The sequence below is a fragment of the Hemitrygon akajei genome, chromosome 29 (assembly GCF_048418815.1).
Source record: "Hemitrygon akajei chromosome 29, sHemAka1.3, whole genome shotgun sequence".
Classification (NCBI taxonomy): domain Eukaryota; kingdom Metazoa; phylum Chordata; class Chondrichthyes; order Myliobatiformes; family Dasyatidae; genus Hemitrygon; species Hemitrygon akajei.
In genome coordinates, this window is record NC_133152.1 from 21,140,006 (window position 1) to 21,155,955 (window position 15,950).

General features: G+C 39.8%; 1 protein-coding gene across 1 annotated transcript in view; it reads right to left on the reverse strand.

Annotated features, from left to right (window-relative positions):
- The window catches only part of foxj3 (forkhead box J3), a 144,728-nt gene that overhangs the window by 16,984 nt on the left and 111,794 nt on the right, over positions 1-15,950 (reverse strand). The window contains 5 exon segments of the mRNA XM_073031797.1: positions 9,751-9,769; positions 9,771-9,829; positions 9,832-9,855; positions 13,565-13,756; positions 14,409-14,510. Coding sequence (XP_072887898.1) covers positions 9,751-9,769; positions 9,771-9,829; positions 9,832-9,855; positions 13,565-13,756; positions 14,409-14,510 — 396 coding nt within the window.

Here is a 15,950-nt window from a genome sequence, read left to right on the forward strand (position 1 = left end):
AATAACTTAAATATTCTAATTTTTTACTCATCCCAAATTGGTTTTGAATTTCCCATTTCTATTTTTAAACCAAACACTTGTTAAAGCTCAACAACCTCATCCCCATGCCTCTTTTTAAAAGCTGATAGTTAAATACAAATGTTTCTAGCCCTTGTACAAGAATTAAATTTCATTCAACTTTTGAACAGTATGTTTTCTTCCAGCAATTTTACTGCATATTTTTTCTTAGCCAATATGTAGCAAGCCCAACAAGCCTAAGTATAATGGTGAAATTCTGCCTTGAGAGCGAGGCTGGCCAGATGATAGAGAATTCTTGTGTTGGTGATAACAATTCAGTTAAGTTCAGCATTGTTATTTGAAAGGTCAAAGATAAAACTGGAGCAAAAGTTCTCTGAGGATCCAGTCTGTTAGGAACACATAACCATTAAACATCCTACCAGCTCCTGCCACAGCAATGAATCACATCACTTTCACTTCTAGCCCAAACTAATTTCAACCAAAGAAAACTGTTTTTAAGATTTGGAAGTTAGATGTATTAAGAGAATACTTAATGGAGGTATGGACATTTTACTGTTGCATCGAGATTCAAGTGTGTAGGTTTTCTGAGCTCAATATTCCTTTTGTCTGAGAAGTACTCTGCCAACTAAACAGCAACCAGGAATCGCTGATCTTTTTCCTCACTAATCTTATCTAGAAGCAACCTGTTCAAGGTAGTCTAGTGAGAATAAGACAGAACCAGGGATGATCTGGTCTGCAGGTTCATTTATGTGCTGATGTCACCAGGCAGTCCAGCTTACGAGAGTTTCTTAAAATACAATACAGTATCACAAAAATGCAACATAAAATTAAAACATTTTTGATACACTTAGTTACGCTGCTGAACGTTATATCCAAACCCTTGTTACGAAGGATGAACAACTCTGATGGGCAGAAGGGTGTAGGGTTGTCCATGTCCCCTCCCCTGGGAGAATTACAAACCGTTACTGTTGCCATGCTGCTAATGAGAGAGAAAGAGATGGAACAAAAACATACTGGGACTGGAACATTTGCTTCAGACAAGGGAGAGATAACACTGGGAAAGAGAGACTTGTTGTTCCACCACATTATGACTCCTGAAAGACTTATGGCTCCAGAGAGGGCTGTTTACTTGGTACTATCTGTTCATTAAAATTCCTCAGTGGACAGCCAGAGTGGGCTGGTTTGATGGGCTAAGCCATTCAAAACTGATTGACACCTGAGACCCCGTGAGTAGGGATAAAAGTGAGGTCTGGGGAGATACCCCTCAGACACACCAAGAGATGCACCAGGAGACACACTAGCGAGCACTGCTTAAGTGTTGGAACCCACGAGAAGGTGTGGGGGCATCGGAGACCGAACGAAGGATCGGTCAATTTTAACTCACAGTGTTTATAGCGAGGCCGGTGGGGGCTTGTGTGTGTGTCCACCCTTGCCTGGGTGACGAGTCCACCATAGAAGAACGGTCCAGCTAAAGGCGAGAGGGGTCATACCTGAATGGCCACAACAACACATCGACGGATCAAGAATGTAAAGGAAGGTTTGACTGGCTGTCACTGTTTGTTCGCTCTCTCTCTCTCTCTCCCCCACTCCAACGGTTACAACAAAAGAACTAACAACTACCTCAGCCTACATGAACTGATCTGAACTTTATACTTTCCCATGATAATTCATTATCCCCTAGACAATGATAGAGCTTGTTTATTATTGATTATTATTATTATACCCACACTTTTAGGTTTAGTATTGCTAACGTGTATTATCTGTATATTTGCATTGTTGATATTGATTTGTATATTTTACTAATAAACACTGTTTTGAAAATAGTTCCAGACTCCAATGGATACTTCTATCCTTGCTGGTAAGACACCCAGTTACGGGGTACGTAACAAATTGAGGGCTCGTCCAGGATTTGATACCAAATTGGGGGGCCAGTGAATCAGGCTATAAGTCCGTTATTTGATCTGGTTGCGTGGGTAACCAGACGGGAAACCAGCAGAGATGGATATTGTCAAATTTTTAAAAGACCCGACTGCGGGGGCATTAGAGGTTGCCAGGAAGGCTGAATTGATGAATATTGTGAAACGATTAGATCTCCCAGAGGTGAAATCGATGAGAAAGGTGGATATACAGAGAGAAATAGCTAAGCATTATGTATCCAAGGGTGTGTTCACACCAGATGAATTGGACCTGTTCCCTGAGAGGAAACCAGCCGAGGGGGAGGTTCAGTTAGAGATAGAAAAATTAAAGTTGGTTGAGAAAGAGAAACAGAGGGAGCATGAACTTAGGTTAAAACAGCTGGAAGCAGAGGAGGAAGAAAGGAAAGCTGAAAGGAGGATGGAGGAAGCTGAAAAACAACGGCAGTTCAAGAGGGAGAAATGGCAACATGTGGGTAGCGGGGCAGACCGAGAGGAGAAGTTTAATGTTAGTAGGGAGTTTAGGTTAGTACCTCTGTTTGAGGAGGCGGATGTTGATAGTTACTTCTTGCATTTTGAAAAGGTGGCAGTGAATCAAAAGTGGCCCAGAGATCAGTGGGTGGCGTTGTTACAAAGTGCATTAAAAGGGAAGGCTCAACGGGCATATGCGGGATTGTCCATGGACGAGTCTGAGGATTATGAGGAAGTAAAAGAGGCTATCCTTCGGGCCTATGAGTTGGTACCTGAAGCGTATAGACAAAAGTTCAGAGATTTAAAGAAACTGTGGAATCAGACGTATGCAGAGTTTGCCTATGAGAAGGGTGTGCTCTTGGATCGCTGGTGTGCTGCAGAAAAGGTGGAGGAGGATTTCCATCATTTCAGAGAGTTAATTCTGATTGAGAAATTTAAAGATTGTATTTCGGATAATATCAGGATGTATCTGAATGAGAAGACGAATAAGTCTGACGAATAAGAGGAATTTGCCAGGTTCGCAGATGAATATGCCCTAACCCACAAGACAAAGTTTTCCTCAAATAAGAGTTACCAGAAAGGCAGTAGGGACAGTACAGAAAGTCCACCGGCTAAGGTAGAGAATAAGCCGGGAGCTATGTTTTTCTGGTGAACATAAATGTGACTATTATTCTGCAATAAATGGTAACTGGTAACTGGCCACAAGTTTGAGGAACAGAATTTCACACTAATCTGGAGCAGTGGTGGGTGTTGCTTATATGAGTTGTGTTGAAGTGATACTTGATGTAGTCCCCTTTCTTGGTTCGGGCAGTGCAGTTTCTTGGTTTGTGGTTAGTTTTGATCTTTTACAACAAAAGAACCAACAACTACCTCAGCCTACATGAACTGAACTGAACTTTATACTTTCCCATGATAATTCATTATCCCCTAGACAACGATAGAGCTTGTTTATTATTGATTATTATTATACCCACATTTTTAGGTTTAGTATTGCTAATGTGTATTATCTGTATATTTGCATTGTTGATATTGATTTGCATATTTTACTAATAAACACTGTTTTGAAAATAGTACCAGACTCCAACGGATACTTCTATCTTTGCTGGTAAGACACCCAGTTACAGGGTATGTAACACCCTGACGAAACTATCCTCAAGGATGACAAGGTCGATGCTCCAAAAATGGCATTTTGATCTTACACACTTGACTTGCCAGTGTTTAAAATCAAGAAATATTGGAAACTACAAAACCATTTTACATTCTTCACTCTTGAAATGTTGCTTCCAGTGTTCCACAGAAAGGTCAGTGCATTCTAACAACTGGAAACTCTACATCACCTCATGCTATGCAAAACATGCAAATGGCACAATTTTAATCTAATAACAAAACCACTAAAGACTGCATTGTTTCTTCATACACTGGCTGTAAATGCATTAAGCCTTTGAATGAAAATCCCCACTTTCAATGGTAAAACAGATCTGTATACACAAAACTGAGATCCAAGCTGGTACTGAGCTCAGCTTAGAAAGTTAAATATTGCTCAAAGGAAAGAAAGAGTGGGGAGGAAACTCGTTCATGTTCAAATGAACGGTTCAATTAAAGCTGTGTGGAATTATAAATTGTAGATGGACTGCACTATCAAAAAGGAATTCATGGAGTGGAACAATTTAAATCAATTCACAGGACCATTATAAACCTTCACTTAGAAAGGCACAGATTAATCAAGTATTGTCAGCATGAATCTGTAGAGAGTAACTTTGTATAAATTTCTTTTGAAGTTAAAAGGAAAGCCTATTCAATGCAATCTAGCAGGTCAAGCATTGTTTGTGCAGAGAGAAATAGATTTAACACTTCAGGTCAACCCCCTATGCTAATTATCTTTTCACAGATGCTGGCTGACCTGCTGAGTGCTTCCAAATTTTCCGGTTTTGTACCAGATTTTCAACTGCATTTTTTAAAGTTGAGTTTTATTTGATATAGTCTAAAGGGATTTTAGAGAGGTTTTGACAAGGTTCCACGTGACAGCCAGGTAAAGCTTCATGGAATCCCAGGAAAGGTGGCAAATTTGACCTAAAGATATTTCAGTGGCTGAAGGGAAATGAGCACTGGTTGTGCTCAGTTCCATTAAGTTCCTTTCTGTGTCTCTTATACTTATAATAATATTAATGCTTTGGACTTAAAGATATATATTATAGAGAGGTTTGCTGATGATAGAGAAATTGGCTTGTAGTTCACAGGGAAGAGAAAGCTTTACACTTGCAGGATCAAAACTGTGGCAAGTTAGAACTTAATCCAGAGAACATAAAGATTTCTATTTGTAAAGCAGCAAAAGGCAATGGAATACAATACAGAATCTGGAAAAGCAGACTTATTAGGGAGTGACAACATGGGTTTGTTAAGGGAGGAGGTCATGTCTCAAAATCGAATACAGCGGGCAGGAGTGGAAAGGCATTATTCTGATTGGAGGTCTATAATCAGTAGTGTTCCGCAAAATTAAGTGTTGGGACTTCACTTATTTTCTAGATACACATATATGCACCAGGATGTGGTGTACAGATTACAACAGAAGAAAGAAAAGGCATGTAAAAAGGGCAATGTTATGATAGTCAAGGGTGATTTCGATATACAGGTAGGTCGGGTAAATCACATTGATACCGGATTCTAAGAGAAAGACTTTGTAGAATGTCTATGAGATGCCTTTTCGAAGCAGTTTGTGGCTGAGCCCACTATAGAAAAGGCAATTCCAAATTGGGTGTTGTGTAATAAACCAGATTTGATTAAGGAAAAGTACACCCTAAGAGGCAGTGATCATAATATGATAGAATTCACTTTGCACCTTGAGAGGGAGAAGCTAAAATCAGTTACATTAGTATGGCAGTGGAGTAAAGGGAACTACAGAGGCATGAGAAAGCTCACCAAAGTTGATTGGAAGGGGACACTAGTAGGGATGACGGCAGAACAACAATGGCTGGATTTTGTGGGAACAAGTCAGAAGGCGCAGGATAGATTCATCCCAAACAAGTAGTTGTATACTAAAGAGAGGATGTGACAACTGTGGCTGACAAGGCAAGTCAAAGGCACCATGAAAAGCAAAAGAGTATACAGTACTGTGCAAAAGTCTTAGACAATTGTATATAGCTATGGTGCCTAAGACTTTCATTTAGTTTTGCAGAATTTTATGTATGGCACTGTACTGCAATACATAAAAAAATCATAACATATTTGAGTGATGATAAACCTGATTCTGACATGGATTTCTATTGTGGACTGAGAGTGGGAAGGGGGCATGGTTGGGAAAGGGGGAAGGGAAAGGGGAGGGAGCTGGAAGCACCAGAGAGGCATCTGTAATGATCAATAAATCAATAGTTTGGAATCAAATTATCTTGCTTGGTGTTTCAAGGCTGAGTGTGTCTGCACCTGTGCCACCCCCTACCCGGCACGCATCCTCCACCATTTATCCCACACCCTCATGGTGCTCCATTCTCACCATTCCCAACATCCCACAACTCCCACAAGATTCATAAACTCGCTATCCACTACAAATACAGTACAAAGTTCTTAGGTGCTGAAGACTTTTGCACAGTTCTGTAATATAGGAAAAATTAGCAGGAAGCTAGAGGATTGAGAAGATTTTAAAAACTAACTAAAAGCAACTATAAAAGCACTAAGGAGAGAAAAGATGAAATATGAAAGTAGGCTAGCCAATAATATAAAAGAGGATACCAAAAGATTTTTAAAAAATAAATAAAGAGTAAAAGAGAAGAGGGTGGATATCGAACTGTTGGAAAATGACACTGGAGACCTCAGGAGGAGACAATGGTGCCTAACGGCGACTCCTTTGCTTGCATCTTTGGAAACAACTCTATTTCCATCTTTTAATAGCTCTATTTATTTCCCTTTCAGGGTTCTTTTGAAGACCCTGACCTGGAGTCACACGCTGACTACGGTTTTTTGCGGAAATGAGACCTGCTCTCAGGGTTTCACGACTGGCCGTTATTTGGCACGCCAAGGGCGCGGCCTAAAAGCTTCACTCGCCTTCAGAAGTTCGAGATTTCGTGGCTCTGGAGATGGGGGGGGGATCGGAGGTCGGGGTCCAGGCAGGAGATCAGTGTGTCGGGGGAGATGGAAGATCTAAGGCTGTGTGCCCGGAGACCCGAGATCTTTGGGCACAGAGCTCGGAAAAAGCAATGCAACAGACTTTTAACATTATAAACCAGTGAGTTGTTTGTTATGTCTCCCCTCTCGCTGTGAAACGGAGACACTTCTTTCTCCCTTATTAGGAAGAGACAGAGCCTGTGCTATGTCGTATGCCGGGTGAATGAGCAGTCTTTTTTGCCGGTGGGTGGGGGGAGGGGATCTTTGCTTGCTACTGCTTACATGCGGGAGAGAGGGGGGGGAGCTCTGAGGTTCTAACATTTAACTGTTATTCATTCTTTGAGGGCACTCCTCTGTTTTCGTGGATGGTTGCGAAGAAAAAGCATTTCAGGATGCATATTGTATACATTTCTCCGACATTAAATGTACCTTTGAGAGGCAGAAATGGGGACGAAGAAGTAGCAGACAAACTCAATAATAATTCTGTATCTGTCTTCACAGTGGAAGAAACCAGCAGCATGCCAGAAATTTGAAAATTTAAGGGGAAAGAACAGCGTGTAGTTGCTAATATTAAAGAGAAGGCGCTTGGGAAGATGCAAGGTTCGAAGGCAGGATTCTCTGAAGATTAACTTGCAGGTCAAGTCAGTGGTGTGAAAGTCAAAAGCAATGTTAGTATTCATTTTGAGAGGACTACAATATAAAAGCAAGGATGTAATGCTAAGGCTTTATAAGACACTGGTGAGGCCTCACTTGGAGTATTGTGAGCAGTTTTGAGCACCGTATCCAAGAAAGGATGTGCTGATGTTGGAGAGAGTTCAAAGGAGGTTCACGAAAATGATTCTAGGAATGAAATACTTATATGTGGAGTGTTTGATGGCTCTGGGCTTGTACTTGCTGAAATTCAGAAGAATGGGGGGGGGGGGGGGGTCTTGAAACCTATCGAATGTCGAAAGGCCTAGATAGAGTGGACATGAAAAGGATGTGTCTCTTGTGTCCACAGAGGGCACAGCCTCAGAATAGAGGGAAGCCCATTTAGAAATGAGGAGGAATTTCTTCAGCCAGATGGTGGTGAATCTGTGGAATTCAGTGCCACAGGCAACCGTGGAGGCCAGATCATTGGATGTATTTAAGTCAGAGGTTGATAAGTACTTGACTAGTCAGGTGTGAAAGGCCATGGGGAGAAGGCAGGAGAAAAGGGTTGACAAGGAAGTAGATCAGTCATGATCAAATGGCAGAGCAGACTCGATGGGTCGAATAGTTTAATACTGCACACAAGTTTTATGCTCTTATTAATCACCTGGACCAGATGGACTGTATCCCAGGGTTCTGAAAGAAGTAACTGAAGAGATTGTGGAGGCATTAGAAATCATCTTTCATTAGATTCTGGAATGGTTCCAGAGGACTGGAAAATGTCACTCTACTCTTTAAAGAGGGAAGGAAGAAAAAGAAAGGAAATTATAGTCTAATTAGCCTGACTTCAGCAGTTGGTAAGATGTTGGCAAGAAAAAAAGAAGTCCATTATAAAGAATGATGTTTCTGGGTACTTGGAAGCACTTAATAAAATCGGCCAGTCAATATGGTTTCCCTTAAGGGAAAATCTTGCATGACCAATTTGTTCGATTTCTTTGAGGAAATGACTGGCAGGATAGAAGATGGAAAGTCAGTGGATATTGTTTACTTGGATTTTCACAAGATACCACACAGGAGGCTGCTAAATAAGATAAGAACCCATTGTATTACAGGAAAGATACTAGCAGGTCTGAAGATTGACTGTCTGGCAGGAGGCAAGGAGGTATAATAGGGAACACGAGTGAATCTGCAGATGCTGGAAATAAATAAAAAACACAAAATGTTGGCAGAACTCAGCAGGCCAGACAGCATCTATGGGAGGAGGTAGTGATGACGTTTCGGGCCGAAACCCTTCATCAGGAGGTATAATAGGGGCCTTTTTTGGTTGGCTGCCATAGGTGTTTCCACAGGTTCCAGCGTTGGGACTGCTTCTTTTCACAGTATATGTCAATGTTTTGGATAACGGGACTCGATAGCTTCACAGCCAGTTTGCAAACAATACAAAGATAGGTGGAAGGGCAGGTAAGGTCGAGGAAACGGAGTCTGTAGAAGGATTTAGGTAGATTAGGAGAATAGGCAAAGAAGTGGCAGGTGAAATACAGTGTAGGAAAGTACATGGTCATACACTTGGGTACAAGGAATAAGGGCATAGACTATTTTCTAAATGGAGAACAAATTTAGAAATCAGAGATGCAAAGGGACTTGAGAGTCCTCGTGCAAGATTCCCTAAAGGTTAACTTGCAAGTTGAATTGGTGGTAAGGTAGGCAAATGCAATGTTAGCATTCATTTCAGGAGGACTGGAATATAATAGCAAGAATGTAATGCTGATGTTTCAAAAGGCTTTTGCCAGACTGTACTTTAAGTATTATGAGCAGTTATGGGCCCCTTATCTAAGAAAGGATGTGCTGGCATTGGAGAATGTCCAGAAGTTGTTCACGAGAATGATCCTGGAAATTAAAGTGTTAATGTACAAGGAGTTTATGATGGCTCTGGGCCTGTAATCACTCGGGTTTAAGAGAACAAGGGGATCTATCGAACACTGAAAGGCCTAGATAGTCACAGAGAAGATGTTTCCTATAATGGGGAAGACTAGAGGTACTGTTTCAGAACAGAGATGTCGAGGAATTTCTTCAGCCAGAAGTTGGTGAATCTGCAAAATTCATTAGTTGATTGGTTGCTGATTAGAAAGGGTGTCAAATGTTACAGGTAAGCAAATGGGGTTGAGAGGGATAATAAATCAGCCATGATGGAATGGCAGAGCAGACTTGATGCATCAAATGGCCCTAACTCTGCTCCTATGTTTTAGATGGTTCTTCTTCATTTCATCAAGATGCTACAGAAGACAATCAATTGGGAAGCGCTTTTGAATTTGAAAACAATCTTCCACCCTGGAAACAAAAACTATATCAACAGACTCACATCAACACATTAACAAACTGATCAAAGAGCAAAATAATCTCATTTTCAAAACTGCCTCCCATATTTAAGGATGCATTAAAAATCCAAATCGACTGCAAATCCATTTCCATTTCTAACCATTTGTCTTCATGAGACACATGCAAGTAAGATGCACCCAGGATCCCAGACATGCATACAACATGCAGGTCAAAAGGGGAGAGAAAGAGGAGGAGAAAACAATAGGGTAATTATCCCAGGGATAAGCAGTTAATATGGGGCAATTACCTGTCATGGCTGGTCCTGGGGGTACTGAGAGGTGGGAGATGGGGGTACCCAGGGGGCCCCATCATTGAAGCAGGAGGTTTTGTCTGGAGTCAATGTACAAGCTTCCTGTGTGAGAAAGTGGTGCAGCAGTGAGAAATCACCACTTTATTAGAAATAAAAAAACACCAACAGCCTGAAACAACCAGATCCAGCATCAATGTCAGATCCAAATGAATATATACAAGGCCTGATCCCTAAAAGAAGAGCAATCTAAGAAAACAGAACTGAAGACATAGGTGCCATTTTTAAGTCAACTACAGCATTTCTCATCTGTAAAACAGGTTAGGTAGTGACTATATTTTTTTCTTGCTGGCCTCTTTGTTTAGGAAGGCTAATGCAAACTCCTTAATGCTCAAGTAGATCCTTCTGCCTTTTCTCAATATTACATAAAATTTGAAGATGAAAAATGTTAGTTTTATGTCCCACTGGAGTACCAGATTAATCCCAACACATTTTCCTGCTTATTTCTGTCATCTAGATGTTGATCTCAAATTTGGAGTAAGAACCAAATCAATAAAACTGATGAAAGGGACGGCATTTAAATCTCTGGGCCTGTGATTAAATGTGACCTTACCAGTAGATCAACATCTCAAGGCCGATAGGTTGATTCAACTCAGTCTCAAGTGCCAAAGCTACTCAAACACTTGGCTATGCCTCTCAAAGTCATTACAAACATCACAGAGATGAAGGCAAGCTCCTCAGTGTGAATAATGCTTTACTCTGCTCTTAATCTGTTGGTATATCCAAGTGTGGAATGGAAAACAATGGAAGCAATCCATATCCCAGCAGCAGTCACATTTCAATTTAAGTCAAAATTTTCTTTTGGAACGAGTTTAAAGAAATATTCTTTGTCTATTCAAATTGAGTATTATATTAACTTTTTTTCCTGAAGTTATTTTCATGTCACTAATTTTGGGAATAGAGTGATATAATTTTTCTCTAGTATTTCCTAACAGATAACACAAAGGCTGGCAAAACTACACCAGAATATTGTCCAATGTCCTTTGTCTCCCTGGTACGATAGGCAGCATGGCGAAGATGCAACAGATTGAACCATGGAGAGATTAAGCAGATCAAGCCTGTTCCCTTTATTCGAATTGTAAGCGACTCACTGAAACGTACAAAATTGTAAGTAGACTTGAAAGATACAGTTGATGATTCCCTGATTCCTTGCCCCCACGCCCAGGCTGAGGTGTTAAGAACTAGAGGTCACAGTCCCAAAATAAGGGTATGGTTATTCTGAATTGAGGATGAGAAGAAATTTCTCCTCCGGAAGCAGTGAACCTTTGCAATTCTCGACACAGCAGGGGTTGAGGAGGCTCAGTAACAAAATATGTTCAAGGAAGACTGATTGATTCTTAGATAGTAGGTGAATCAAGTGATAGGGATTTTTGCAGGAAAAATGGCAGAGGTTAAAGATCAGCTAAATAGCTCATTCCTGCTCATATGCTATTTCTTGTTTACACTGCCATGTGAAAAGGCAATAACAAGATAATGATGAAATCCCTCATAATCCAAAAATATATGAAAAAGGGACTGCTGAGAAAGTGTGTGTGTGTGCATGTGTGTGTGTGCGCATGTGTCTGTGTGCGCATGTGTCTGTGTGCGCGCGCGCGCGCGGTGTGTGTGGGCGGAGTCATCCCAATAGTGAAACAGAATGTTAAAATGAACATTTGCCTACCAATGCACACACTATTGTACACAGACATATTGTAGTTTTTCCATAAGTAGTTATTTAAATATTAGCTGTTAAGCTCATGGCAATTTTGCTTCTCAGACCCAATTGAGAAACTATCAGTCATGGAAAGGGTGCACTTTCTGATTCTGAAATAACAAAAGTAGACAATGGGCTGAGTGAAGGCAAGTGTGCAATAGCACTGCAGATAGTGCAACTGTTTCACAGCCACAGAAATCTAGCTTCAATGCTAACCTTCTGTGCTGTAAGAGCAAGTTAATTTTTTGCACATTTTCTGTCACCACACAGGTTTCATACCAAAATTGCAATGATTTACAGTAACCAATTGGTCTTACTGTAGGGTGGGTAACAGGAGAATCAGAAGGGATATGTGAGAGAATAGTTTACAGGGAAGTTAAGGGATGCAATAGATGAAATTAGTTTGAGAGCCAACACAGACTCAAAGGAATGAATGGTCTTCTGCTCTACTGTAAGGTAATATAACAAAAATCAAATGTGATATTCAACACAAAATCTTGTCTGAGCAATTACATTATGGCCAAATCTAAAGCAATGACCAACATTTCCCTACAGAGAAGGAAAACTATTCACACATCTTCCCGATGCTTAGATCTCAAATTAAGCCAAATGCCTCTTGGGTGCAAAGCAATGACACCGAAAGAAATGAACCACCTTTTTCATTCATCATGTGGGGCAATTAACAATTCAGCTAAACCACATCCACACTCAATTCTGTCCTCACACTGCACATTGAACAGCTCAAATGGTTACCGCAGTCAATTGCAGTGTGAAGTTTCTCTAACATCATAAAAGAAGTTCATTTCTGTAACTGCAGTATGCTGAGAGTAATTATAGTGTCCTACTACTGGCTAAAGCCACCACAGGGAACTAAACTGGAATTTTCTGGTTTACATGACACAGGGTACTTAACAAAAGAGCCACTAAAATTACTAACTTCAACATGCTGGGTTTGAATTAATCTTTTAGCTTTTATCAGATGGACAGGTTAGCCCTATTGCATTGTGCTACGACACCATTAATTGAAAGTTTAGAACAGCATAGGAAATAATAGTCATAGCCACAAATAGTTAATAGACAAAGGGGAAAAACAGCTGCAGCCTGCAACTGAAAGCTGTCAGGAGTAAACAGAAAGCAGAAAAGCTGTCAAATGTAATTAGAAAGCAATGGACGGTGGAGTGGGAAAGCCACAAAACAGCTGCAAACCAAAGAGTCTGATCTAGTGTAAGACAGATGTAACTGTAAGGGACAACAAAATGGTCAACAATAGGAAGCAAAACTAACAGTGGGATATTGGAGGAACCTGCAAAAAAAAATAAAAGAATATTGGTAAACGGAAGCACAGAAAGCAGAAAAGCTGTTAAAAATTAAAATAGAAACAGTTAATTTCAAAGGACAGGTACAATCTGCAGCTGCTAAACTTGGATAACAGAATGCTGTAAACATAAATTGTAGGTTAGAAGTTAGAGAATAAGGGAAGGCATCAGTGGGCTCAGCTGAATTGCAAAGCATGTTGTTAACAAGTAATGCAACGTGCAGCATATTTTGGTTTTCACTTTTGTTGCTCACTAAAACTGCAAAGGTAAAGCATTAGAAACCAAGCTGAAAATCTGGTTAATTTTATTGAAAGTTTGCTTCAGTTTCCCCCACACATCCTTTTCATTCTTTCTAAGAACAAAAGCATCTTGCTCAGATTGTTAAAGGCTGCCTAGGGCATAGTGTTTCAACTGACAGCCTTGCCAATTTGGCTTCAAGGATGCAGTATATTTTGCAGTGGGTGATATTCAGAGGCAGATAAAACCAAACTCCTATCCTTTGCACAAAATTGATGGCTGCTTACCTTGCCCTTCCAAAATAACTAAAACATATAAAAAAGTGAACATAAATTTAAAACAAAAGTGGCCTGCTTCGCATTTACTGCTGGGCTGAACTCTGAACAACAATTTACTGAATTGCCATGGCCTAACAAACAAAGGATTAATCATCTTTATAGCTTCACCATGTGAAAACCTTATTGAGTAATTAAAAGCTGTAACTAGCTCTACATTTTGGAGTCTATACCTGTACTGATGTGCTGGTTTGGTTTCTGCGTATGCATTGTGCTGTGACAAACGGAGGGCTGCATGTTCCCTTGTGACTGGATCAGACCAGTTTGTGTGAAGAACTGGTTTAGGGAAGAGCACAAGTCCGCAAACTGAACAGGATCGAGTGACCAGTTATTGAGATCCGCCTGTTTCATACTCTCCATCAGACCTGCGGATAAAATGCACGACAGAGCGTTAAGGAGAAAATCCAGGGAAACAAGAGGCTAAAGAACCAATGGGTCCACAGCCTGATAGGTAAAGCAGGTATCTTAAAAAAAACTACAGCAACATAAATAAAAGGTTTAACAAAACAAAATAACTAATAAAATGAAAAATGCTCATCCCTAATTCAGTTTACACACATTGAGGAAGACGACTATCAGCCAAATTTGTGTGCACAGGATCAGGTTGGTTTTTGGAAGTGTGGTTGTCTTGACAAGCAGGATAAGTCAATAATTTCAGAACTGAATGAGACCACAACCAAATGCATACTTGCAAGAGATTGCACTCATGAATGAGACTTTACCACAAAACATTTCTGCCCTGTAGCTCATTGATATTGCTCTCAAATTTTAGAAGGATATTATAGCAGAAACAGCTATGCCTTAACCACCCACAGCAAAAGAGAATGTGTCCTAGATACAAGTGCTTAATTATAACATTGCTTAGGTCTAAGTGATTTACAGACCTTCTGGATTTCATATATTTTAAAACTGCCAGGTCTTCATTTTGATACTTCTGCTTACAGGAAGAACCTGCACCTTGGACAGCTCCAAATGGCCCATGGTTAGTGAGCCAGCTCCACATTACCAATGACTTACCTTGGAACTGGGAAAGATCCACATCAGACCAGTTGAAACTGCTAGCAATACGGAAACTCTCCTTCAGAGTGTCCAGATTCATGCACCAATCAGAAGGAATGCCTATAACAGCCATAAATCCATCAACAAAGAGCATTAGAACACGATCATGACAAATATGATTAGTAGCATTGCTGTGAAAATTTAAGCCATTCTCTTTCTATTATTGCAGTATCAGCTTTATGTAATTGGTTGACAAAGATAGTACAGATTTGAGCATATACTAAATTGGATTTTTTTCCCCAGGCAATACCAACAAAATACTAATCAATACACTTTTTTTGTGAAACAGTAAGAACAAGTTGCTGTATTTCAAAATCAACTCTTGATTATACACTTTAGAACTACAAGAATTTCAGTATACCAATTAAAGTTGCTTGTTTCTTCCATCAGCAGTAAGAATACTTTACTGACTCACTAGAAAAACTTGTTATAAACATTCAAAAGAGACTGAAGTGAAATTTTATCATGTTCAATCTCAGCTTAATTACGATCATGTAGTTATCAAGCTTTTCAAGTTCTGATCTTAAATCATAGGGCTATTTCGGCCCTAAATGTTACCAAAGATGGGAGTCACATTCAAAACCTATATAATTATCATTTAGCCAGCAAAATGTTCATTTCAGATGTGCACATAATCCAGTTAATCACTGAAATCAAATCATCTTGTGAAGGTTCAGACTGTTTAATGACCAACCTGTTGATATACGATATAAAATGGTTACTGGCAGTGCACAATTAATTTTGATCAAAGTTATTAGTTATTTCAAAAGAAACTATAGTACCCAATGCATTAAAGTTAGTTCACTTAATAAATGATAATATAGAGTCACAGAACATTGAAACAGGGGCTTCATTCTATCATATGTACATGATAATCAACTACTCATCTATATTCATCCCATTTAAAAGAAATGAGTCCATAGCTCCTTTAACTTGGCAATTCAGATGCTCCTCTAAACACTACGTAAAGGTGAGAATACCTGCCTTCATCATCTACTCAAGCAGTCATTCTAGGTTTCAAAATATCCCACCTCTGGGTGAAATTCTTCTTCCTCAAATATCTTTTAAGCTCCTAAAACCTTATCTAAACTTATGCCCTTTACTTTAAGACATCTCAGGCGTGACTCAACTTAGTTTGTTTAACCCATAAACTTCAGAACTTCTGGGAAACAATACAGTTGACTGCAGTACAGTGGATTCTGGCTAATTGGGGACACATAAGGATCATTACATTTTGGCCCAATTAAGTAGCTGCCCCAATTAGCCAAAATTTCATGGAAAAAGGTATAAAACCTTTTAACTGAGTAACCAATTATGCATTTCAATGAAATACAGAACAAATTATAATACTAGCAAAACTACTGCAGCACTATAAAACTGTGTATTAGTTCCAAGTAGTTTTCGATGGAGGAATTAATCCCGTGTACACTGTCACGTTCGTTTGATTGACTGTAAATGAACAAAATCTACACAAGTACATACTGCAGATAATAAAACACC